At 42.2% G+C, this 27,301-nt stretch overlaps 1 protein-coding gene across 4 annotated transcripts in view; it reads right to left on the reverse strand.

Moving 5' to 3' along the window:
- The window catches only part of DPYSL3 (dihydropyrimidinase like 3), a 139,930-nt gene that overhangs the window by 13,836 nt on the left and 98,793 nt on the right, over positions 1–27,301 (reverse strand). For all 4 annotated transcript variants that reach the window (XM_007516363.3, XM_060180536.1, XM_007516364.3 and 1 more), the window contains 6 exons: positions 22,398–22,582; positions 18,806–18,970; positions 16,384–16,445; positions 14,676–14,756; positions 6,099–6,167; positions 767–887 (listed from right to left, as the gene is read on the reverse strand). In XM_007516363.3, coding sequence (XP_007516425.1) covers positions 767–887; positions 6,099–6,167; positions 14,676–14,756; positions 16,384–16,445; positions 18,806–18,970; positions 22,398–22,582 — 683 coding nt within the window. The remainder of the gene's footprint in view (positions 1–766; positions 888–6,098; positions 6,168–14,675; positions 14,757–16,383; positions 16,446–18,805; positions 18,971–22,397; positions 22,583–27,301) is intronic.

Here is a 27,301-nt window from a genome sequence, read left to right on the forward strand (position 1 = left end):
CCTCTATCTCCCCTTCCTTCTTGATTTCTCTCTGTTCTATTCAATTTAAAAAAAAGTAGAGGAAAATGGCCATCAGGAGCAGTGGATTCATAGCGATGGCACTATGTGACAAGCCTCAGTGACAACCCTAGTGGCAGAAATAATAAATAAATGTGAGACAAATTACTTTTGCTTGTTTAAGTCAGTTTGCACTGGATATTTGACTTCCATAAATAACAATCTCTACTGTGAAAGCTCCGATAGTATGAACTAACAATAAAAGATCAAAGACAGGAAGAGAAATGCTCCAGGCCCCCAAAGAAGTGACTTAAGCTGTATCATCTAAGATAAGACCACCTGGAGCACCAGTTTACTCATTTGCCGAGTGGGAAGAAGTCCCTATCCAAAGAATTTGTGGATTTCCAAAAGAAAAGGAAGAACAATCTAAAATAGAAATGCTCTTCCAAAGATGTTTTGGAAAAGGGGTCCTGTAGTCCTATTAAAATGTAGAAGGGGAGGCAGGGAGATAGAAGAGCAGTTATGCAAAAGACTTGCATGCCTGAGGTACTGAGGTCATTAGTTCAATCCCCTGCACCACAATAAGCCAGAGCTGAGCAGTGTTCTGGTTGTAAAATATATATATGAGTGACAGAAATGGTCAAGAAGGATGAAGGCTTCCCAAAGAAGAAGGCAGTGAGCAAAACAGAAGCCATTTATGCAAGACATTCAGGGAGGGCTGGAGTCATGGGGCCCTCAGAAACAGCAAGACTGTGGAAACACAAGTCACCTTTTTTCCTGGCTTGTGAGATGAGGTCAGCGGCGCTCTTGCTCATGACCTTCGTAACATAGAGAGGACAGTTGGTCTGGCTGGCGATGGTGATGGCACGGAATACAGCCTCAGCTTCCAGCTGGGGAAAAAAAAGAGAGACCCCAGGAATCAAGAGAAGTTTATGCTTCCCAACATTGTCATCCCCTAGGCCATGCAAACTGAGAAAGTAGGACAGGGTGAAGGTTGAGGGCTTATACAATGCAGGAGTCTAGCTGCCTTGCAGCTATATCTCAGGGCTCAGTTTATCAGGCCACCTTCCTGTGAGTGACACCTGTGAGGTGGCAGTTAGGAGAAGGTCACCCAGGATTGTGGAGCACAGTTTCTAACACCCCCCCCCCTTTTTTATTGGCACCAGAGTTACTGCTAGGGCTTGGTACCAGCATATTGAATCCACTGCTCTCTCAGGCTAATTTTAATTTTCCTTTTTCTTTCTTTGTTTCTTTTTTAGTAGTGAAAGAATGCCAAGAGGGGATGGAGGAGTATAGTATAATGGTTATACAAAAGCCTTTCAAGCCTGAGGTTCCAAATTCCCAGATTGAATCCCCTGAACCACCATAAGCCTGAATTGAGCAGTGCTCGAGGCTGTCTTTCTGTATCTCTCCCTCATTAAAAAAAAAAAAATTTTTTTAAAGGAAAGTGAGGGGGAAAGAGGAGACAGAAGGAGAGAAAGAGAGACACCTTTAGCATTGCTTCACTACTTGTGAATATTCTCCTGCAGGTAGGGATGGGGACTTGAACCTGGGTCCTTGTGTATGTTCAAGTGTGTGATCCACAAAGTGTGCCACCACCTGGCTTCAGAAGTAGTCTTCTTGTGGAGGCCCAGTGAACAGTTCATTACAGTCAAAGCTTTTCTGTGGCCCATTCCTTCCCTTCCCTGGAGTACTGCAAAAAACTACCCATGACTAGAAGTCTCCAATCCCCATGTCCCCAGAACAGATTTTCAAGTAACTTACAATCTCAACATAGTATGTGTAACCACTAAAAACAATTAGGCATAGACTCTTTTTCTGAAGCAATGGGTAGCCAGCAAAGCATTTGTTCCAGATAATTCCAGTTAATTTCTTACACTAATAATCTCCAGGTGTCTCAGCACAAACACTTCATTGTCTATTGGTTTCTGCCCTCTCACTCTAATGAAGCAGTTGTGTTCTCAAATATGCTCACTGATCCAGGTGCATTTATTCAGTATGAAATAATGCATTTTGGGGCTGGGTGGTAGCTTACCTAGTAGAGCTCACCCTGAGGACCCAAGTTCAAGCCCCTAGTCCCCACCTGCTCATAGAAACTATGAGTGATGGAGCAGTGCTACAGTTATCTATCCCTTCTCTCCCTTCTTCCCTTTAAGGAAAATCATCACTGGGAATAATGGAGTTGTGCAGGTGCTGAGTGCCAGCAATAATTCTGATGGCAAAAAAAAGAAGAAAAGAAAGAATGCATTTTATTGACAAAGCAGGGCCTGAGAGCTCAGGCTTGCTCAGGTGGCCTGCTTCTCTGAGTTCTGATTCTGCTATGGAGAAGCTGGGTGATCTCAGGGGTTTCATACAACCTCCCCAAATCTGTCTCCTTATCTTGAGTGATAACCTAGTCAGACTATTTGCTCTCTCCTGGAACAAGTATCCCTTGGTGGCAGGGGATCCTTCTTACATAATGATCATGGTTGCATCAGAGAAACTCTTTCTACCAAGAGCCTGAGTTAGAACACTTCTTCCCCATGTGGTAACACTGACATTCAATCAACAGGAAAAAAAAAGCTATTGTTTTTTATTCTGGATGGATGTGACCTTCTCATTAGCTTGTGTAGCCCAACACTTGAAAAAAATATATATGGTGGGGCCAGGCAATGACATACCTGTTTGAGCACATGTTACATGTATAAGGACCCATGTTTAAGCCCTGGTTCCCACCTGCAGGAGGGAAGTGTCACAAGTGATGAAACAGTGCTACAGGCTTGCTTCTTTCTTTCTCTCTCTCTCTCTCTCTTCTCTCTCCCCCACCTCTCTCCCTCTTCCTTCTGTATTTCCCCTTCCTCTCTTGATTTTTCTGTCTCTAGCCAATAAAACAAAATAAGTAGTTAAAAAAAATCCAAATAGCTTGCAGATGTTCTGCGTCTGTCTAATGCAAAGCAGTTGCAGGGTGGGTGTGGTTGAGCCAACAGACTCTGAAGCCTCCACTGGTCTGACTTGCTTGCCACCCCCGACCCCTAATCCCCAAGCTACATTTTTATTCAAGACACCTCTGACCATGAGCAGATGTGGTCACCTTCCTCCTGCATAGCTGTGTCTGGACCCAGCTGAGATCTCTGGCCAGCATCACTCCAGAAGGTATCTGGGTGTGTTTTGAATGAAGAGGGACTGAATTCTGACTGCTCCTGAACCTACTGCTGCCACTCACACCTCACTGGCCAATTCTGACTCCCCACCCATCCCCCCCACCCCTGTCTGTCCCAGCCTCTTTGATCCCTCCCAGCACTCTCACAGCACAGCTATCTTGGGACAGTGACATCACCCTCTAGCTTCCCCCAAAAGGGCTTCTAGGGGTGCAGAGACCTGCAGTCCAGACTTTTTTTTTTTTTTTTTACTAAAAAGGAGAGAGACTGGAACAGGAGGGGGGGTAGTTAGGAGCTGGAAAAACAAACCAAGGACAAAAATAGCCTGTGCTCAAGAAATCCCCTGGCTGCTGTTGGGGCGCCATATCTTGCCAGCACATCTCCACAGTGACTGGGGTGGGATAAAAGTTCCACACACATGGAAGCTGCTTACAGCCTGGCTTCCCCACAGCACACCGTGCAGACAAGTCTCCAGCCCTCGCAGGCTGGTGATGTCAGCTCCCTGAACCTTAGCTTCCTTATGTGACAGTAACACCAAAGCCTGGGACTGGGGTCAGGCAAACAGTTCCACACTGGATGGAGCCAGCCCGGCAGAGAAGGGGCCTGGGCTTGTCAGGGACAGGTTTACAGGAATGCTGTGACCACAAGCCTCACTGATGATACAATGATATGTTCTTTCAACAGGTCACAGAATACCATTAGACACAAAGGAGTTTCTTGGGGGGGGGGGCATTGTGTGCATGTGTGTGGGGGTAGTGCTGATGTTTGGTTTTTCTAGCCTGGCACTTATTACACAAATGTATTCAGTTGGGTAGGTGGGTGGAGAGAGAATCCACTGTATTTTAAGAACAAAATCTTTATATCTGTGTATTACATTTTAATTTCTTGGGGGGGGGAGAGGTGGAAGAGGAGGGAGTCAGGGACTTGTGCATGCACAATTTCACAGTTCTTAGAGTGGTCTTTTCATTCACTGGGAATGAAACAGACAGAACAATAGACACCACAGCACTAAAGTGCACCCACCCCTCGGCTTGCCCCTGTATGGTACTCCCTTCTGGTGCTAGGGCTTGAATCTGGCCAGTGAGTGGACAAGGCAATGCAGGCACCCTACCAGGTGAGTTATTTCTCACTTCTTATGTTTTAACTTTATTTTATTTTATTTATTTATTTATTTATTTTTTTAACCAGAGCACTGCTCAGCTCTCTGGCTTATGGTAGTGTGAGGGACTGAACCTGGGACTTTGGAGCCCCAGAGGCATGAGATTTCTTTGCATAATCATTATGCCATTTACCCCTCCCCCACCTATTTTAACTTTTTAGAAGATAAGAGACAGAGGAGACAGAAAGGTGGAGAAGGAATGAAAGAGACCACAGTAATGAAGCTTCTTTTCATTCAGCATGGTGGAGGCCAAGCTTGGACCTGGATCATTCACATGGCAAAGCAGCATACTATCCAAATGAGATATTTGACTGGCCCTCTTTTAATATTTTAAAAGTCTCTAAAAGAGATGGCAGGGGATCAGGCAGTAGCGCAGTGGGTTAAGCGCACATGGCACAAAGCGTGAGGGCCGGTGTAAGGATCCCGGTTCAAGCCCCCAGCTCCCCACCTGCAGGGGGATGGCTTCACAGGCAGTGAAACAGGTCTGCAGTTGTCTATCTTTTTCTCCCCGTCTATCTTCCCCTCCTCTCCCCATTTCTCTCTGTCCTATCCAACAATGAACAGCATCAACAATAACAATAATAACCACAATGAGGCTACAACAAGGGCAACAAAAAGGGGAAAATATGGCCTCCAGGAGCGGTGGATGGTGGATTCATGGTGCAGGCGCTGAGTGAACCCCAGCAATAACCCTGGAGGCAAAAAATAAAAAAAGAGACGGCAAAGGCAATGTAATCATTTCTAGTTGTGAGTCTTCCTGGGGATCGGCAAAGACAGAACAAGAATAGGATTTGCTTGACTGACATAGAAGGTCTTGAATTTGCTGCAGAGATCAGGTCAGGACTGGTTTCCCAAAGTCAGTAAGCAGTCAGCTATGTGGGCAGCTTATTCCCAAGTCTGCATCCTGTGCCAGCAGCAGAAGTTGCTGGCATCCCAGAGACATGAAATCAGACACTAGTTCCTTTCCACCTATCTTTAACTGCTAAGCACTGAGCCAAATATCATGTGTTTTACACATAGGAAACCTCCATACCTGGATCACCTCTAATCCATAGGTCCTGGTGGAGACTTCACTTGGCAGTTTGAAAGCTTTGCCCAGGCATCACAAAGGCAGTGCCATAGCACCAGAGAACTCTCAGAAGCTATGCTCTATGTGTGTGTGTGTGTGTCTGTTTCTTTCTTTATCTATATGAGTAGGTCAACTTCAAAGCAGTGAGAGTGCATATAGGTGATGTCTAAGTACAGGGAAAAAAAAGTCCACAGGCCCACACATCCAAAGATATAATGCTTATAAAAAAAACCATCCAGGCTTCTACCCACTAGCTAATATTTTGCAAGACTCTAAATACTAAATGAACAAGGGAGTGGGTGGGAATGCCTCTGAGATTCACAATGATTAAGGGAGGATTTAGATATTTCCCACTTCTGCTGAATCACTATGGCTAACACTCCCATTTGTGTTATCTTGAGAGAGATTAAGGGTCAGAAGGAGATATTTCTTCCATTCCTTTCTAATTATCTCAGAGCCTTGAACTAGGGTCAATCAAAATTGGTCTTGGGAAATTTTCCAATTCTGCTGTCTGGTAGCATAGTCTTAACCATCTTTGGGTGATGTTGATGCCTACTGTAGGCACGTGCATAAAAATGCAAATGTCAAGTGAGTTGCCAGCACTGAGCAAGGCTTCTGGGGACTGTGGTTATGACGGTCTTCCCAAAGATACTGGGAAGAGAGATTTCAGTGCTACAAGTGCCCTGTATCCTCCATGATCCCCCTATTCCCTCTTCTCCATCCTTCAGCACCTTACCTCCTCTGGTCTGCTCAGCACATGGCCTTCCGGGCCAGTTATGCCCATTTCCAACATCCGGCTTTGCTCCTAGAATGAAAGAACATATGAGCTTTTAAGTGAACAAAACTAAAATTTGGAGAAATAAGTCAGTATGTTCTGATTCAAAGATGTGTTCAAGTGGGGGTAGGGGGGAAATAAAACAGAGTGAACGAATTTGTTAATTTTATATATGGGATTGTAGAGAGTAGAGTCTTAGCAAACAGAAGAAAGCAAAGAGCATTGCTCAGCTCTGGCTTATGGTAGTGGCTAGGACTGAACCTGAGACCTCTGAACCTCAAGCAGGAAAAGTGTATGCATAACCATGATACTAGCTCCCTGACCTAGAGTGGCTTGTCATAAATTGAGACATTAACAATCTTTCAGTGAATGTATTGCACCCCCCACCCAGGTATATGAAAAGTTATACCAGGCCACTTATTTTTATTTCTTTAGAGTCAGATACTTCTAAAAGCACCCATTCATGCTCAATTTTTTATTCATTCACACATTTTAAAACCCATCTAGTCAACCAAATGTACTTTGCATCTGTTTTCTATAAGGCTAAGTACTTGAATTAAGGCCTTGAGGCCACTGACTCTGTGGAGTATGGAGTTTAATGCTACATTTCCTAAAGACTGGTCCATCTAGTACCTGTCTTAAAATCCCTTGGATTGCTATTGTAGAAACAGTGTCTTGTCCACTGCAGGTCTACCGAGTCAGCCTAAGTGAACCTAACTTCTAGGAATTTACACTTTCAAGATTTTTCCATCTTTTTTTTGTGACTAACAGTGAGTTACAAGATTGTAAGATTGCAGTGTATAGTTCCATACCATACCACTAAAATTCTGTATTCTCACCTTCCCACTTTCCAAAGACAACCAATATAGTTCTCGAAAACCTTAGAAACAGTTTGCTTGCTTCTGTCTTTGTCTTGTTTTTCTTTGCAAGTTCATGTGTATCAGTTCTCTAGTTTCCACATATGAGTGAAACCATCTGGTAGATGTCTTTCATCTCTTTACTTGCCTCACTAATAATAATCATCTCCAGTTCCATCCATTGTATCCCAAAGGACATACATAAGCGATAAAGAACCCCTGATTTCTTAATAGACCTACCTCATAATAATGCCTTGTTATTTCTCTGCTGAACTGTATTTCTTACTTACAGCTATGTATTATACCAGACATGTCAGAAAGTTTTGTTATCTCTGTAGTTCTGTCATCAGCCCCCAGGGGTGTTTTGGCATATTAGGGTAAAACACAAAGAGTGGTCAACAGGCCTCTTCAGGCTCACATGAAGGCTGCCTTATCTGATATCCCTGAATTATGCCTACATCCATGGGGTAAGGTCAGGATTCGCAGAGTAACATAGAATCTGATATAACCACTAGAACTGGAGAATAACAAGTCTGATACAGAGTGGTCTGTATACTGTTAAGAGAGATCATTCAATTATGCATGCCTACAAGATATTTACATATAGTTTGAAGATGCTTATATATGTCCTGAAGATGTTTATACTTGATGTAGCTGTATCTATATATGCCCAATAGAGGGACAGTGAGCCAATGTAAGAGATTAGAGGATTAGAAAGACCATGGGAGATATTCACAGGACTTTATTGTGTGATGAACATTCTGTTCCTACCACTCCATACCACTCCCCCCCCTTTTCTCTCACTATTAATGATGTAATGAAGTGTATTTCTCAATGAAACTCCATCCCCCCCAGCATACAGAGAACCCCAGTATGGCTTTTTGACACATGATATCATCCTATTTTGATTGCAGAATAGTTAGTAATTTGCATTTTAATAGGTCCAGTTATGTGTGTGTGTGTGTGTGTGTGTGTATGCATGCTCGCATGCTTTAAGTTTCTGACATAAATTAATGGAATTAGAATTTAAGCTCACAAAGCAATACCTCTAGACAGCACTACCTGAGTTCATCTTTTAGCCAGAGTCTGTGTAAATAGATTGTGGATGCTCTGGCTACCATCCTCGAAGCAGCTGACGGCTAACTTCCATAGCCATCTTGGTTGGCTTTTTTGAAGAAGCAGGTGGCAGGGCGAGATCACACATGGACTGTGGAAGTGGGACACCCCAGTGCCCCACACCTGTGGCTTTACTGGGATCCACTCTCAAATTACTAAGGCTTGACTCACCATACCATATTAGACTAAACTAGCAGGGAGAGAGCAAGGAAGCAAAGCCTTGCCTCACTTTGATATTCTGAGTTGTTTAAAAGGGGGATACTTCCACTTAGAAAATAATGATTTTTAATAAAATTTTCCTGCTTTTTAAATGTATTTATTTTTATCTGATATGAGATGGTTTCAAGAGAGAGCTAGTTATAGAGATAGATATACAGACAAGCCAGAGTATCACCATGGTGCCTGCACTGCAGGAAATTGAGCCAGTAGCCCAAGGCATGCAAGTCTCACACTCCTGCACCTGAAAGAACTATTTCCCTGGTTGCAATGTGTTTCACTTCATATCATTTCTTCTACTTCCCTTCCCTATATTATTTCTTAATTTGTCTCCACCAGGGCCCAATATCTGTAAATCAGACTTTTTCAATTTCAGTTAAGGTGGGAGAGTGAAAGAGCAAGAGGCCACAGCCCTTCTCTCTCTCCTCTCTCTCCTGGACCTTCCCCTGGCACCACACATGGTGATGCCATATGGCTCCAGGGCCTCAGACCGGGGTCCTTAGTCATGGCAAAGTGTGCACTCTACCAGATGGGCGACCTCCTGACCTTGTTACTGTTTTTAATAAAATAATTCTTTACAGCGGGTTAAGTACACATTGCGTAAAGCACAAGGACCGGCATAAGGATCCCGGTTAGAGCCCCCGGCTCCCCATCTGCAGGGGAATCGATTTGCAAGTGGTGAAGCAGGTCTGCAGGTGTCTATCTTTCTCTCCTCCTCTCTGACTTCCCTTCCTTTCTTCATTTCTCTCTGTCTTATCCAACAACAATGGTGTCAACAACAACAATAATAACCACAACAATAAAAAAAATAACAAGGGCAGCAAACGGGAATAAATAAATATTTAAAAAATAATTATTTCAAAGAAGAGAGGGGGCTGGGTAGACAGCATAAGATTATGCAAATATTTCATGCCTGAGGCTCTGAGGGTCACAGATTTAATTTCCAGCACCACCATAAACCAGAGTTGAGCATTATTCTGCCATCTCCCTCCCTCCCTCCCTTTCTTTCTCCCTCTCTCATTAAATAAATAAGTAAATAAAAGTAGGAAAAAAAGACTATATATCAACCAGGAGAAAAAAAAAATTGTCACTGTCTCCAGTTCCATAGAATTTACTATCCCACTAGGGAAAGATAGAAATAAGCTGGGAGTATGGATCGACCTGCCAAGACCCATGTCCAGTGGAGAAGCAATTACAGAAGCCAGACCTTCCACCTTTTGCACCCCATAAAGGTCTTTGGTCCATACTCCCAGAAGGATGAAGAATAGGGAACTTTCAAATGGAAGGGATGAGACACAAAACTCTGGAAGTGGGAATTGTATGGAATTATACCCCTTATCCTATAATACTGTTAATCATGATTAAATCACTAATAAATTTTTTTTTAAGAAAAAAGTTCTAAAGGTAGAGTAAATGAAAACTGAGTTATTTAGAGGTAGTTTTAAAAATAATTTACACTCGAAATTTCTCTAGAAACTGATCTTTCTTTTTAAAATTTTTAATTTACTTTTTATTTATTTTCCCTTTTGTTGCCCTTGTTGTTTTCATTGTAGTTATTATTGTTGTTATTACAGATCTTTCTTTTAAACATCTGACCTGTATTTAAAAGATCATAGAGCATTTGAACAAATTTATTTGTAAACACTTAAAATCGTATTTTAGGGTGATAAATTCCTATGCTTTAAGAGGCACATAAGGCCAAAAGAAGATTCAAGTTTTTACTATTTCATTGTTATTATAAGACCTATACCACTGTTTATGCCTGACCTATGTTTTTGTTTTATCTTTTATTTACTTGTTGGATAGACAGTCAGAAATTGAGAGGGAAGGAGGTGATAGAGAGGGAGAGAGACAGACACCTGCAGCCCTGCTTCACCATTTGTGAAGCTTTCCTCCTGCAGATGGGGACCAGGGGCTCGAACCTGGGTCCTTGCACACTGTAACATGTGCGCTCAACCAGGTGCTCCACCACCTAGTCCCAACCTGATCTGTGTTTTATGATGTTCCTTCTGTTGTGGGCATGGTGGAGTTGGAGAAAACAAGTGTGAAAAAAAGTGAAGGCTGAGCTTATTTCCCGGTAAAGTACTTCCATTCTCTTTCTCTCCCTTCTCTTCCTTCCTTATGCCAGGATCACACCTCATGCCTCACACACACAGAGCATGTGCTTTACCACTGAGCTATATCCTCAGCTCCTACACTTCTTTGTATGGCTTCTTTGTCAAAACTTGGACGGAGTAATGTTTCCATTCTGAACTGCCTCCTGAAGTCACACAAAGGTCAAGGTCATGGTGAAAAGCATCCTCTGTCTTGCCTGGCATTCTTATTTCTATTTGTCCAAGTGTTGGCACAACACACAGAAGCAGCTTGCTGGAGCAGGTTTTTTCAAGCAGTCAGATCTCCAGGGGGAACTTCTTCAAAACACATTTGTTTGAAGACTAACATCAGCCTCCTGAATCATATTCTCCAGAAGGAAGAAAACCCCAAGAGTCATTTTAATACTTTTTTTAAAGTTCTGTTATTAAGTTTGGTACAAGTTTACGATGTACAGTTCCACACATCACCACCAAAGTTCTGTACCCTCACCCCCTACCTCCCAAAGATAACTACCATAATTCTTGTCTTACAAAGAGTTTGCTTGCATCTGTTTTTTTGCAAGTTCATGTAAATCAGATCTCTAGATTCCACATGAGTGAAACCATCTAGTAGTTGCCTTTCTTCTCTTTACTTATTTTGGTAAGCATAATCACCTCCAGTTCCATCCATTTTGTCCCAAAGGACACAATATCATCCTTTTTGATTGCAGAGTAGTATTCCATGGAATATATATATATATATATATATATATATATATATATATCCCATAACTTTTTGTGTGTGTGTTTTCCTTTCTGTTCTTATTTTTCAACTTCTTTTTATATATTTATTTATTCCCTTTTGTTGCCCTTGTTGTTTTATTGTTGTAATTATTATTGCACCTGCACTTAACCTGCTTCGCTACCACCCGACTCCCTTTTATCAACTTCTGCCGGGATAGCCTGAGGGTGCTTCTTCCCGAGCTAGTGCTCTCTGGGTTGGAGAGAACTCAACTGGAGCCGATCTAGGATCTAGGCTGCTGCGTGGGAGAGGGATTAGGAACTCGTGCCGCACTAACTTCGCAGGAGATACACTCTGGAACCCTCGGAGCCAGAAAGCAATTTCCAAGTGTCTTTAATCAGAAGAGCAGCTGTATTTATACTCTCCAAGTAGGGTGGAAACAGGATGTGACATAGAGAGGGTGGAGCGAAAAGTGACTGGTGGAAGATCAGGGTGTGACAAGGAGAGGGGGCGGAGCAGGTGAGAATTCTACCACTGAACCACTAATGCCCTGGAGGGAGTGTGGTGCTTTATGTAAATGTAAAAGTGATTTATGTAAATAGACCGTTTTGAATGGGATCAACCCAATCCCTTATACAGGCATACTGGTGTTTGGTTAAGCAGAAGCCAGGGGGAGCTGGCATACTACCCAGCAAACTTCTTTTTTTTTTTGTTTTTTTATTAGTGATTTAGTAATGATCAACAAGAATGTAGATAAAAGGGGTACAATTCCATATAATTCCCACCACCAGAATGCCATATCCCATCCCCTCTATTGGAAGGTTCCTTATTCTTTATTTTTCTGGTAGTATGGACCAAAGATCAAAGAGTCTATACTAGACCTTCCACCTTCTGCATCCCACAATGACCTTGGTTCCATACTTCCAGAGGGTTAAAGAATAGGAAAGCTATCAAGGGAGGGGATGGGATATGGAGTTCTGGTGGTAGGAATTGTGTGGAGTTGTACCCCTCTTATCCTATGGTTTTGTCAGTGTCCTTTTTATAAATAAAATTAAAAAAAAAGATCCAAGAGTCACTCTTTAAGTGGCTGGGGTATTGTAACACACAACTCATTTGGGGAAGGGCTAGTCTATAAGCCCAGGTGTTCCTCCAGCTGGAAGGTCAGGAATAGCAAGGAAAGCCTCATCCATGACCCTTTACAAGAGTCAGGAAGCAGCAGGAGCTTAGAGGCTCAGATCACCCCTGGGATTTCAGCACAGTTTGGATATCACAGCACAATTTCCCTCTGCCCAATAATGAGAGTGACCTTGTCTTTTTCATCTTCCCTCTGCAAACCTTGGCTCAATAAATCTTTGTAGATGAGTGGCTAAAGGTCCTATATACTCAGAGAATCCTGTTGGCCTAAAAACCCCAGACAGCACAAGCTGTCATCTTGTTTGTAGCCACTTCTGCATGAAGTACAGAAAGAAGCTCTGAGTGCTGCAGCTGCCTCCATTTAGGCAATGTGATAAAAATCTTTCAGCTTGGGCTGCATTTAATAAACACACACAAGAAATCTATCCAAGTGTAGAAATGTCTTTGTGTTTTTTCTGACTGAGAACAGACCTTCTCAAGGTAGAGGAAGGATGAGACGATGATCATCAAAAAAACATTTACGTGCTGAGGAGCCACAAAAGGCAGCTGGTGGAAGGGGCTGTGAGCAAGAGTTCTTTAGTCTTGGCTGGGCTTAGAATGAAGGAGTAGAGGGTTGGTTTTCAAGAGCATCCAGAAAGAGATTGGAGTCTCTGGCTGTAGCACTAAAACCTTAGAGAATGGAGAAGAACTAACACAGCTGACATTTCTAGCATAGCCGAAATACCCCCATGCAAGCAAGGCATCTGGCTCCTCTTTGGGAAATGATTTCATTCTCTCTGAATGTATGGAACTCCAGGATAGAAGGTTGTCTGGGACCTAGATTCCTAGATCATAAGAGGAAACTTCACCCTTAATTCATGCCCTCCACCTGTGAGGCAACATTCAGAATCTAAACTCCCAACTGCTGGAGTACTACCTCACTCAGGTATCTCCTCTCCCATAGGCCTGTGACTGGACAAGAGAACTAAAGGTCTCCGGATGCACCATCTCTGAGTGTCCACTGAGCCATATCACCTTCATAAACAAGACTTTTTTTTCCCTCCTAGTCATTTTACTTTTATTTTTAACCACCAGCTTATCACTGGGGCTTGGTGCCTGCACAACTCCATTATCCCCAATGGAATTTTATATATATATATATACACACACACACACAGAGAGAGAGAGAGAGACAGATATGACACAGAGGGAGATTAAGTGGGAGAGAGAAAGGGAGAGAAAGACAGAGAGATATCTACAGCACTGTCCCACTGTCATGAAGCTTTTCTCCTGGAAATGGGGACTAGGGGCTTGAACCTGGATCCTCATGCATAGTAACATGTGAGCTCTGCCAGATAAACCACCACCAGCCCTGTTTTCCCAGTTATTACTTATGATCCTCAGGCTCATGGCCTAAGCTTTTGGAGCCTCACTATTCTCATGGAATACATCTTTAAAGAGCTGGGTGAAGGTGGAAATCTCTAGAACACTTAGTGCCTGGCACACAGAGGCAAGGGCTCACAAGTGGCTCCTGCTGGTGAAAGCCAACAGGTATGAAGGTCAGTCTAAATACTGTTCCCACACCCCTGCTGACCACATTCACCATGTCCTAAACAACTTCTAAAATGAAGGGAAAGTCCAAGTACTTGTGAGGTATGGAATGCATCTGCTTTGGCTCACCTTTGTAGCCAAGCGCCTGGCATAATGTGCTCAGGAAATGTTCTTTGAAAGAATGAATAATGGTTTCTTACTGTTAATGTTAGCAGATGGCTCAAGAGAGCTAATTCTCTTTCCTGGCTTTCTGCTCCCCGCAGAGGCCAAGCCTGAAGGTTTCTGAGATAAACAAAACCCCAGTGAAGACACATCTGTGCATCTAGCCCATTAAGCAACCTTGGAGATGGAGAAAGAGAGAAGTGCATCATTGCAAATGACTCATTTGGGGTCCTCACTTTCATCACCCTCTCCTTGGGTTTCTCAATATGAGTTCTAGGAAACCAGTGTCTGATTCCCACAAGACCTGATTCCTTTATCATCTTGGGCCAAGAGTTCTGTTGTCCTGGATGAAAATCCTGGCTCCAGAAAAAAATACTGTCTTAAGCTTTTGCTTTGGGACAAAGAACATCACATCACATAGCAAGGACTCATTTTCAAAAGAGGCTCAACTAAATTCTCCCACTAAAGAGCCCAATTTGATTGCAGATTCTCCAGGACAGCCAGCTTTCTCTCCCTGTTTTCTAGAATACTTCACTTATCCATCAGTTTTCTTTGTTTTTCCTTTTCTTAGACCACAAGTATCTTCAGGGGAGCTTCTGTGATAATGCTTTGCATGTACAAAGCTCAAGGAACATTAAAACAACAAAGAAGGATCTGGATTCAAACCAAATCCATGTAAATGGACACCTCCAGGGAGCTGTGCAGTTACCTGGGCAATGATATCCCCATTCTCAGCATGAACTTGAGCAACGGCTCCCAGCTCTCCCAGACAGGTGAATATCTCGTAGAGCTGAAATGGAAATGAGCAACCATCAACTTGGCAAGTCACTGAGGCTTTCAGCAACCTCACTCAAGGACACTCACTGGAGGCAGAGATCAAACAAATGGGATGTGACAGAGGAAACAGGAGACCAGGGCAGAAGACTGGAACATGCCTGGTCAAGGGGAAGAGAAGGTGCTAGGAACTCTAGAAGACTGTCTACACAGTCTAAAGAATTGACTGTGTCTTCTAAGCAGACAGGGCAGATATAAGAGGTGCTCCTGGTCCCTCTACTCTGCCTCTAGCACAATACACCATTTCCCAATGAGATACAGTTTCAGAATCTTCATCAACAGCTGCTGCGAAGAACCAAGACAGCCTGACCAGAAGCAATCTCCAAAGTTGAAATGCTTATCCCAGAATTTTTCAGGGTGGACCTTCCTTAACCTCCTCTATTCAGGGCCCATGGGAATTCTTTTTATTTTATCTTAAAACTTAAGGCACATCCACAATTTCCTTAGGATCAGGAGCAAGTTGGAGTCATTACCCCAAATAGAAGGCTCCCCTTAATCCCACAAGGCTGAACATCCATTTCAAACTTCACTGAGCTCATGAAGGTCTGGAGCTAGATGGAGATTGACAAATACAGGGTTCATTTTTTAAATTTTTATTTATACAATTTTAATAAGAATCCATCACTTTCAGTGACTTTTTTTTTTGGTTGGACAGAAATAAATTGAGAGGGGAGGGGTATATAAAGAGGGAGCAAGAGGAGCCGGGTGGTAGTGCACCTGGTAGAGCACATGTTATAGTGCACAAGGACCCAGGTTCAAGGCCCTGGTCCCCACCTGCAGGGGGAAAACTTTGCAAATGGTGAAGCATGGCTACAGGTGTCTCTCTGTCCCTCTCTGTCTCTGTCACCCTCTTCCTTCTTGATTTCTGGCTGTCTCTGTCCAAAATAAGTAACTAAAGATAATAAAAGTATTTAAAAATGGAGCAAGAAAGAGGCATTTACAGTTCTGCTTCACTGTTTGTGAAGCTTACTCCTCTGCAGATGGGCTTGAACACAGGTCCTTGCACATGGTAACATGTGCACCAAGTGAGTGTGCTACCACCAGGCCCCTCTTCTTTTTTTGAGAAATTTGAGAAATTTTTGAGAAAATTCCTGGCAATGGAAATCTGAGCTTCTTGTCTGCCTCGCCATGGTAACCTTGCCTGTTACCATATTTAAAACATAGCATGGACTGTGAGAGCTCAAAGAAGCCAGTAGTCTCCTGAAGTTGATGTCAAAAAGCTAGGGCTATCAGCACCATGAGGGACCCCAAGCAGATACCCCAAACCATACAGCCGGAGTCAGGTGGTAGCACAGCAGGTTAAGCGCAGGTAGCGCAACGCACAAGGACTGGCATAAGGATCCCAGTCCGAGCCCCCGGCTTCCCACCTGCAGGGGAGTTGCTTCATAAGTGGTGAAGCAGGTCTGCAGGTGTCTATCTTTCTCTCCCCTTCTCTGTCTTCACCTCCTCTCTCCATTTCTCTCTGTCCTATCCAACAACAATGACTTCAATAATAATAACAATAGTAACTACAACAATAAAACAAGGGCAATAAAAGGGAATAAATAAATATTAAAAAAAAACATACAGCCATGGTGTGTTACCTCTGTGTTGGAGACTTGATACAGATCCTTATAGGCCATGTACACCATGAAGGAATTGATACCTATAAAAGAGGGGAGGGAAGGAAAACAGGAGAAAGCCATTACCACAACCACTCCAGCCTCCATGCCCACATCCACTACCTAGCAGCTCCAAGTGCATCATGGGCTCTGGCCCAACAGAAAGTGGATGCTTTCCATCCTTTAAAAGCATTTCTTTATTTCCTCCCCTACTCCCGTAAACTCAATTATTCCTAAGAGAATCACTAATGGAGTGATCTCTTTTGTGCCTGCTTCTTATCTGTCACTCCCTTCACCAGGCCAGAATGTATCAGAGAAACACTGGAACACCATGTCCTGGGGTTGCTGTATAGAATACTTCCGTAGGCTGGGAATATCAAGGCTTTGGAGTCTTGGTTTCCTTGTCGGTGAAATGGGGAAATAGCAATGCCCTGCTTGATAAGGAGGTTGCACATAGGTAGATGCCAGGTGGTGGATTACCCAGTAGAACACACACATTGCCTTAGCTTAAGTCCCATGTCTCTATTTGTAGGAGAGAAGCTTAACAAGTGGTTGAGTGGTGTTTCTGTTACTTCCCTCTCCTTCTCCCTCTCCCTCTCCCTATCAAAAAGAAATAAAAAGTAAAAGGGAAAGAAAAGGCCATCAGAGATGGTGGAGCTAAGCTGGCAGAGTCCCAGCAGTAACCCCACTGGCAAAGAAAAGCTGGTCTTTATTCAGGGATCTCTGCGGTGAGTTTATTTCACACTTTAGTGTCTGTCTTCTCTAGCCTAGGCCTTTGCAGACTGTAGAGTTTCAGAGAAGTAAGATGTAGACCCTGGTCCTTGGAGACACAACAGAGCTAATGGGCAGAAGTCAAGTTTCAGCTTAAATTTAAATATTGAAGCCATAAGAGTTAAAGGGAAAGAGCCATGTTGTTTTTCAACCAAAAAAAAAAAAAAAAAAAAACCCAAAAACTATTAATGTGGTGATTTACAGAAATAGGTAGGAAGTAGGAATGCCGAAAGAACTAGGAAATTTGAAGTCATTTTGAAGAAAGGATAATTTTGGTCTCTGACCATTAGCGCCATCTCAGCCCACAGTGTTCCAGGCCAAAAAGTGGATGGTAATCTGAGAACCTCTCTACCCGGAGTGGTTCAACTCAGGGCTGTTTTCCCCAATACCATCCTTCCCACAAATATCCACGTCATCTGTGGAATGATCTGGCCCTTTGGAAGGATATGAGTGATTATTAAAGCCATTCAATAGTTGATCCCAGCTGAGATGCCCAGTGCAAAAGGAGAAGGAAGAAGAGAGTTAAACTCTTCTTCTGTATCAGTAAGGAATGAACTGAGCTTGGAGGGCAAGAAGGAGGAGGGAAAGAAAAACTCTTTCCTTGGGAGGCCATTCTTAACCCGCCCCCCCCCAACTCAAGACATACATTCTCCCACTTCAAGCATCCACATCTAGACTATCTTCTGATCATAGTTTCACTCTTGTGGCCTTTAAGTGGGTGTTTCTTGATAGCCTGACTTGATTGTCATTGCTTTGGGTGCTTAGCAGAGGCCATTTCTGCATGATCCCCAGATCACATTTTCACAATGATGGGATATAATATATGTCTGTATGGACACATGTCTGTGTGTTTGTATATGTGTGAAATAGCCAACCACTGACATTCAGAAAGCAGAGAACAGAATAAGACAATGAAAACCTAAATTACATCCTCAGTGGATACACACACACACACACACACACACACACTCCACTCTACATTCCTAGCCATCACACTAACACATCCTAATTCCCAGTAATGTCTTAGCCTTTTCTGGAGATGCCATCATTGCACCCACAGGGGATGATATAGTGGGTGACGTGTTAGACTTATGTGAATGGGGTCCTGGGTTCAATACCTGGCACCGCATATGCCACAATAATGTTCCAGTTCTCTCTCTCTCTCCCTCTCTCATTAATTAGTAAATCTTAAAAAAAAGATATTATTGCATAATGTTAATGATTTAACCTTTAAAGTGATATAGGATTACAAATTCCCAACTCATAGGTAGTTAATAGCCGTGTGCTCTTATGTAAAATGCTGATGCTCAATAAAAAAAAAAACTCTGAAGCTCAGTTTCTGCCTCTGTGAAATGAATAGTATCACAGAGGTGAAGAGCAGAGGTACAGAATAGAAAAGTTTCTTTACTGGTTCTGGGGTCCTGAATTACTTAGTCTGAGCCCCCATCTGCAACAACCCCCCTAACAATCCCCACGTAGATCATGTGAGGGCTAAGTCAAGTGGCCTGAAGGAAAGTGTCTGGCACCCAGTGGGGACCTCCACCCAGCACACAAGCTTGAACATCCGGGTTCTGAGCAAGGGGGATTGGGAAGGGGAGGCAGGGAGAGTGCGGAGGGCATAAGGGGGGCCCACCTTTGTCCTTGATGAGGCTCTGCACTTCCTGCTTGACACTGTCATTCCAGTGGGTGATGTCCACGTGCAAGGCATAGTCACAGCAACTCTTCCCGTCGGCCCACTCTCGCCACTTCTCATAGGCCTCCGTCAGGCCTGACTCAGGCTCAGGCACCACATGGTCAACTGAAAGACAGAGGCCCCTAAAAGTCACTCTCTGACACAGCCTGGGGGTTCCCCACTGTACAGGTTGCTCCTGTTTGTTTAGCTATGACTGCTAAGTCTGATTTCTTGAACATGGAATTACCTTGGAAAGAGCTTGCTGGTGGTTTCAAGGTCACTGCTGTTTTAACTCTCACACACGTACATGATTTGGGGCAAATTATTAGCTTCTCTAAATATCAGTTTTCTCATCCTTAAAATTGGTGTCAAACAATGGGGTCAGAAGAGCTTGTTAAAAGTAAATGGGAAAGTACATTTACATTCTTTTTTTAAAATTTTTTCTAATCTTCCATTTAGAGACAGCCAGAAATAGATAGGGAAGGAGAAGATAGAGAGGGAGAGAGAAAGAGAGACACCTACCCCACTCCTTTCACTACTTGCAAAGCTTGCCCCCTGCAGGTGGGGACTGGGGGCTCAAACCTGCATCCTTGCACACTGTAACATGTGTGCTCAACTAGGTGCACCACCATCCGGCCGGCCCCTACATTCTTCCTGACACAACAAGTGTGCAATAACTATTAGATTTCAACGAGTACCTACTGGGTGTGCCTCTGAGCAGAACTGTGGTTAAGTCTCTGGTGGCAAAAGTAGGATGTCCTTCTAAGAGTTGACCGGCTTTAAAGTTATGTCAAGGCACAAATGCCATCTTTACATCATAGGAGAGAGCTAGTGTCAGTTAAGGGAGTCCTAGACAAGGCCCTCAGATCTTATTTCCATGCAAAATTTGTGTCAATTCTGTCAAGAAGTGTTTCTTTGAGATCCAATTCTACTATGGCAGTATTTATGAATAATATCTGGGGAAAATAAAATGGGGCCAGAAAAATAGCACACCTGGATAGGGCACTTGCTTTGCCATGTGTGTTTGAGTCAGGTCTCTACCATATTGGTGGAAGTTTTGGTGCTATGGTTTTCTTTCTTTTTTTTTTTCTTTTTTATTTTTTGCACCAAGGGTTGTCACTGGGGCATGATGCCTGTAGGACAAATCTAATGTTCTCAGTTGTCATTTTTATCATTTTTTCCCCTTTGTATTTTTATTTGACAGGAAAGAGAGAAACTGAGAGGGGTAGAGTGGTAGAGAGTAAGAGAGAAAGATAGACACCTGCAGACCTGCTTCACCACTCGTGAAGCTTCCTCCCTTTGGGCAGGTGGTGGAGGCATGAACTTGGGTCCTTGTGCATTGTGATATATGCACTTAACCAGGTGGACCACCACCTGACCCCAGTGCTGTGGTTTTCCACTCCACTTTGTCTTTTTTTCTCTGCCTCTCTCTGTCACTTTCTATCTGAAAATTTTGATCTGAAGCAGTGAAGCCCAGGCAGCAACCAAAAAAAATAAATAAAATAAAAATCACAATGACAGAGGTTCCCCTCAGAAATTAAGCAGTTGAGGAAAGTGAATTGGTATGAGCTTCTTAAGTACAATTTGGGAAAATTGTACCAATGACCTTGATACATTCTGTAAAGAAACAAAGCAATGAGTGAGCCAAATCAATAACAAGAAAAATTTATGGCGGCTATAAGACCAATTTTGTGGTTACCAGAAGGAAACTGTGTGGTGAAGGAGAGAACTGGAATTTGACTCAATATGTCATACATCCAGATATGGACTGCTAAGAATGAACACTGGAAACCCATCTAACATATAAACCAATGTCACATCAATTCAAAACACTTCAAATGGTGAAACTTTTCAGGCCTTAATTCAATAATCATCACTGTGATTGAGAAACATTCCTAAAGACATGAAGAGGGCAATAAGAAATACTTGGGTTCTAAAGATGGTTGCCATTTTGCAAACAATGTTTATATATTCATGTGTATGAAAAAAACTGAAAACATCAAAATTTTAAAACTGACAAGTCTGGTTAAGCACAAAAGTCATGATACCCTTATAAAGTAGAAGATTAAGTCTCCATTTTCAATGTTGTGATAGAATAAAAAAGAATGAATGGAAAGACACCCAAGACATTTAGTGAAAATGGCAGCAGGTGAAAACATAATTTTTTTAAGTATCCTTTTCTTTTTTTTAAATTATTTTAATATTTATTTTATTTATTTATTCCCTTTTGTTGCCCTTGTTGGAAAACATAGTTTGTGTACTATAATCCTATTAAATAAGGAAAAAACTTAGGCAAACTATAACAGGGATATGGAATTTACATATTTCCTTTTCCTTTGTATAACAAAATTTTTAAAATTTAATTATCAGTAGAAACTTCTGTAGTTATTTACATATTCTTTTCTTATCACCTAGAACTATCTCTTTCTGTTTCTTCCCTAATACAAAGGGAAGAAAATCAAGCATAATACAGATCTCTAGGATGCTGAATGTGTCCAGGTCCCCTCTCACAATGGCAGAAAACCATGCCAGGTCCATTTACTTCCCTGACCATCCAATGTGGTCCAAGTGCACTTACCAGAAAACAAATACACGGAGCTACCTTACTGGTGTCTGGAGTCACACCAGAATTCTGTGGGCAGGCGGCTGTTGAAAAGTCAGCCAACTACTCCCCATAGCTGGATAAAATGCCTTGGTCTCCTTGAATTGCACCTTTTATGTCCTTGATATAATTTTCCTAGGCTTCTATAACCAGCTAACTGAAGCTGAATCCTGCTGGCAGCAAATGAATATCTTAAGGCTCAGGCTGTTCTGTGCTCCTAGTAGGAATAAACAGTGCTTGTTGACCAAGTTTGGAGCCAGGGATAGGGAGAGGTCCAAAATTCATGGCGATTGCTTTGGGATATAGAGAACTATCTTGGAATGCTATTGGTTCAGTGATCCAGTGGCAGGCAACTCCCTTGGTTTCTTTGGAATTGCAATAGTCATCAGAAAAAGAAAAGTATACATGAATAAAAACAAAAGAAGCTACTTCTGAGATTAACTAATCTTAAAAATATGAACTAGTCATCAATCAGCACAGATCAGCCAATACTAAATGCTACTGAAGCCCACGAATTTTCCAAGAACTGACAGTCACCACAATCATTCTTTCTGGGACATATTTGAACCTCCATTCATACTTCCCTCTCTGCACTCTCAGCTCCTTCCTGTCTCAGACTCATGTGGGAAGTTCTGAAATAACATTTTGCCTACAATGCAGAATGGTTTATATCTCCTTTCCCCAATGACTGGCTCAGAGGTGGTAATTTCCTACTCCTCATCCTGTCAATACTTCCTGCTAAGCATACAAGAGCTGCTATTAGGGTCAGGGGCATCTGTAATCTCATCTCCAAGATCCTTGCTATACCTTGCTTTTCCCAAGTGCCCTCAGGCAAAGTCTACTGATTGAGTGGAGAAAAATGTACAAGTCAGTATTAGAGAGCACAGTGGGAACAGGCTATCAAAACATTTGCTTCATAGGAGCAGATGTGCCTAAAGTCTTGGGACTTACTGATCATGGTGGTGCCCCCTGCCAAGGCAGCCTTGGTCCCCTGGAAGAAGTCATCCACTGTGGTCATTCCCTTGTACGGCATCTGGAAGTGAGTATGGACATCGATGCCTCCAGGGATCACCATCTTCCCATTGGCCTCGATGGTCTTCACTCCTCCAGGAACAATCAGATTGTCTCCAATTTGCCTGATGAGACAGTAAAACAATTGGCAGTTAAAATATATATATTCACTTGGGCCTATGACCTTAACACCTGGAACTTGATCAATGTTATCTAACCTCAAGAGCTAAACGTACAGCTTCCAAGATAGAGTCCTGTGAAAATTTTAAACATTAGGGCTTATAGTTATAGTTATCAAATTAGTCCTAGCAAATGATTTGCAAACTTAGTAATCTAGAAACAAAGACAAATGTGTGTAACAATTGTTAAATACTTATTTATGTATCTTTATTTATGAGAGAGAATCAGAGTATCATTCTTACACATGTAATCTTGGAGACCTCATGCTTGAAGGTTCAGGCTTTATCCACTGGGATTCCAGAAAACAGCTTTTGTAAACACAAAACAATTTTGTTTTGCTATTTTGTCACAATAGACTGTGAGGCCATATGCCCTCATTTAGTCTTGTTATTCCAGTGGTTTGATAAGTGTGTAGAATAGGGTATATCATAGGTCTTGGGGGAAAAAAGTGCTTTTATGATTTTTTGGTTTTTAATATTTTTTTCTATTTCTTTCTTTGGGGGGGTATAGAGACAAAGGGAAATTATTGAGAGGGGAAGGGGTGCTAGAGAGGGAGAGAGACACCTATAGTGTCCCTCACTTGTGGAGCTTTTCCACTACAAGTGGAGACCAGGGGCTTGAACCCAGATCCTTGCACACTGTAGCGTGTGCTTACCCAGGTGCGCCACCACCTGGCCCCAAAATAAATGCTTCTAAGAACCCATTCATTTTGTTCTTTATTAATGTTCAGGGTGGAGATCATTGGGAGAGACTGAAGGATATTATATATCATTTAAGGAGTATAGATGTGGCCTCCTATATAGTTTGTGCTCCTAAATAAGATAATCTGGGTCACTGCACCTCATTCTTCACTCCCAGTTTCACCCTTCTCATAGGCTGCTGAAGACAGATTTCCAAGGAAGGAGTCAAAGGTCCAATTTCCCCCAAGAATCAGCTACCTTTATGTGGCCAGCAACTCAGCAGAAACCCCAAGCCAAGAAGTGTGAGTATAACAAGTCCACTAGGCACAGCTTCACCTTGGGAACATCACAGTTTCCCGGGGAGGAAAAGACAGAGAAAATCAGGTTGGGAACAAGTTGGTGAATGAACCAAGTGGACATTACATAGGAAAATGACACATGTAACTATTTCTAGCACAAAGTACTAGAAATAGGTCAGCCCTTTCACGTTCTTGATTCAAACAGCCAGTTATCCTGTTCAAAATGGATTCCAGATAGACTCAGGACTCCTAAGCCCTGTCATTAGTGTCTCTGACTTTCGGGACACATTTATCCTCATTTCCAGGGACAGAAATATGTCCTCTTTTGCTCATACCAAGCCAAGAAAGATATTCGCTTGGGGCCTATAAAAATCTAAGTTCTGTAAGTAACATAACATTCCTGATATCTCTAGGAGGTGAGCTTCACCATCTTACCACTGAGTCACTCCAGAGCCTGAATTCAAAACACAGTGGGGGTAGAGAGATACTGCCTCTGGTGGCCACCCTATTCTAACTGAGGTACTGTTTAGTGCTTCTATTTATCCCTCCTCTGAGGGAAGCAGAGAACTAAGGGCTTGAAGAGTTGCCTAACCGTGTGTGTGTGTGTGTGTGTGTGTGTGTGTGTGTTTACCCATATCAACAATTAGCCCAATACCAAATCTGACACAGAAGTGCTTCTCTCCTTTTCTTCACTGAACCCAGCAAGGTGACATATACAGACAGGCCTTGGAAGCAAGCTTCCATCTTGTCTCTGGGTCAAGTCTGTACTAATAGGTCTAGTAATTAAGAACATGGCTCTGGGTGAGGCTCTCCAGATTCATAATCTACCAGTTACTAGTTTTATAACCTTGGCTAAATTACTTAACTAACCTTACCAGGTCTCAATTCCTTTATCTGTAAAATTAAAAAAAAAAAATATATATATATATATATACCTCTTCCACACAGTTCTAGCATAGTTTAAATGTTAAGATGTGATATTAGCACAACACTGTTAGGTCACAAGAAGTAAAAAAATATCATTTATAATAACTAGGAGTTGGGGTTGGATGGTGGTGCACCTAGTTACGCACACACATTACAGTGCACAAGAACTTGGGTTCATGCTCCTGGTCCCCACATGCAGAGGGAAAGCTTCACAACGGGTGAAAGAGGGCTGCAAGTATCTTTCTTTCTCCCTCTCTACCTCCTCCTCTCTTCTCAATTTATCTGTCTCTTTCTAATAATAAATACATTTTTAAAAAATAAGTAGGAGTCATTCTAATGTAATACTTGACATTGTTATTATCTAGTAATCTTACATCCATGAAATTTACACAGCTATCTCAGTTCTTTTCATAAAGGACATTAAGGCCCAAGGGTAGAGACAGCAAGATGATTTGGTGGGTAGTGTCATCTATCACAGAATGGAGCTTAGCTGTGACATGCTTCCTTGTACATAGCAGGCACCCCATGAGTAATCACAGACAGACAAACAACTGGGAAACAACTGGAGACGATTATTTCTGTTTGTATTCTCTGTGAGCTAAGAATGTTCTTGGAGATACATGAAATTTCAGAATTGGATGGGGATCCTGTTTATTCAGCTTTTTCTCCACCACAAACATACACACATCTGATGGTTGAATTCCTTCTATAACATCCTTGGCAAGTGGCCTTCCAGCCTATCCCAGTCGAAAGGACAGAAGACTCATCTTACACATCCATCTCTGGTAATGGAAGCTCTTCATGAGTCTGTAGCACAGCTCATTTGCAAAAGGTTCTGCTATCAATTAGTGATGCCTGTCATGAACTCTGAAAAGAGGATCATCACTGACTAAATGTTTTTCCATCCATCTCTCATAATGAGAGACCTCTAAATCTCTCTAAATGGAGGTATGCTAGCATCCAAGATTAATTTTTATAGAGAAATGAAGCTGAGAACCACCAGCTCACTATTCAAAAAGAAGTATGCTTCTTTCCAAGTCTTAAATGAAGTCCAGAAAATATAATTATTCATTAATTTAAAAATATAAGAGAAAAGAGAAATGATCTCATAAAGGTTTGGGCTGGTCTAATATTTTCCCTTTCTCATATTTCTAAAATGAAAAGCGTTGATGTAAATTGGAAAGACAACTAAACAGGAATGTCTCTGTTGCAACATATGCTCAATAACTCAGACATTAATTCAGTAAATGGATTTGATTCACACGTTGTATTTACTTATTTGATAGAGAAAGAGACATCAAGAGGAGAGAAGAGATAATGAGGAAGAGAGAGAGAGTGACACCTGCACAGCATTACTTCACTGCTCTCAAAGCTCCACACCTTCCTCACCCCTTGCAGGTGGGGACTGGAGGCTTGTACCAGGTCCTTTTGCATTGTAACATGTGTGCTCAACCAGGTGATGGCCCCACATGTTGATCTTAAACATGGTATTCTCTTTAGATTCCTCCTTCTCCATCTTAGAACAGAAGGCTGTAATAGTATTTTTAAAATATCTATGTGTTAGGTACCAAAATTCCCAGGTTCAATTCAGGCACCACTATAAGCCAGAGATGAACAGTGTTCTTGTTTAAAAAAAAAAAAAGATATCTATGTTCTAGAGACATGAAGATGACTAAGACATTATTAGGCCCCCTGTTCTCAAGGGGGCCTAATAATGTCAGAATTGTTCTGATTAATATAAGCACAAGGCTTTTTAGAAACAGACACAAACGTCGAGGGGCCAGGTGGTGATGCACCTGGTTGAACGCACATGTTACAGTGTGCAAGGACCCCAGGTTCAAGCCCCTGGTCCCCACCTACAGGAAGGAAGCTTGACAAGTGGTGAAGAAGGGCTGCTGGTGTCTCTCTGTCTCTTTCCCTCCCTTTTCTCCCCCTTCCTCTTGATTTCTGGCTGTCCCTATCAACTAAATAAAAATAATTTTAAAAAATCTTAAAAAGAAACAAACACAAAGGGAAACTAAGATAAATATGGGTGGAGGTCAGTAAACAATTGTCACCTACAGCAAGTTTTATCTAAGCTTAACCTTCAAAGTTAAGTATGAGGGTGGGAGAGATAGCATAATGGTTATGCAGAGATTCTCACGCCGAGGCTCCAAAGTCCCAGATTCAATATGCCACCCCCATCATAAGTCAGAACTGAGTAATGGTCTAGAAAAAGGAGAAGGAGAAGGAGAAAATAAGAGGAAGAAGAAGAAGAAGAAAATAAAATGATAAGAAGTTAAAGTGTGAGAGCTCCTACAACCAGAATCTCAAACTATATATAAAAATGAACAAGGTCTGGGATGGCCAATAGAATGGGTTGCATTTATCAATTTTATACAATCTGTCATCAGTAGAGGCACACCTTGTTTAATATGATGCAAACCTAAGGTTAGATCAGACCATTGAAAGTTCACTATCGATAGAACATAAAGGTTACCTGGTTGTGCTGCTTACAATCATCCAGTAGAAGCCCATTCTGTAATTATAAATCATTCTTAAAAAAAAAAAAGTATTTGAAAATCATGTCCCAAATCTATATCCCTCCTGTGTTCTGTCCTTCTAAGTCAAGGTTCAGTTTAAATGTCTACTTCATGCTGGGGAAAGGGTTCAACTGGCAGAGTGCAGGACTTACACACCTGAGGGGTCCAGTTAAATCTACAGCACTGCTGAAGTACCACAGTGATACTCTGGTTATCTTATCCAAAACTCTCCCCTC

This window comes from Erinaceus europaeus, chromosome 2 (assembly GCF_950295315.1).
Source record: "Erinaceus europaeus chromosome 2, mEriEur2.1, whole genome shotgun sequence".
NCBI classification, from domain to species: domain Eukaryota; kingdom Metazoa; phylum Chordata; class Mammalia; order Eulipotyphla; family Erinaceidae; genus Erinaceus; species Erinaceus europaeus.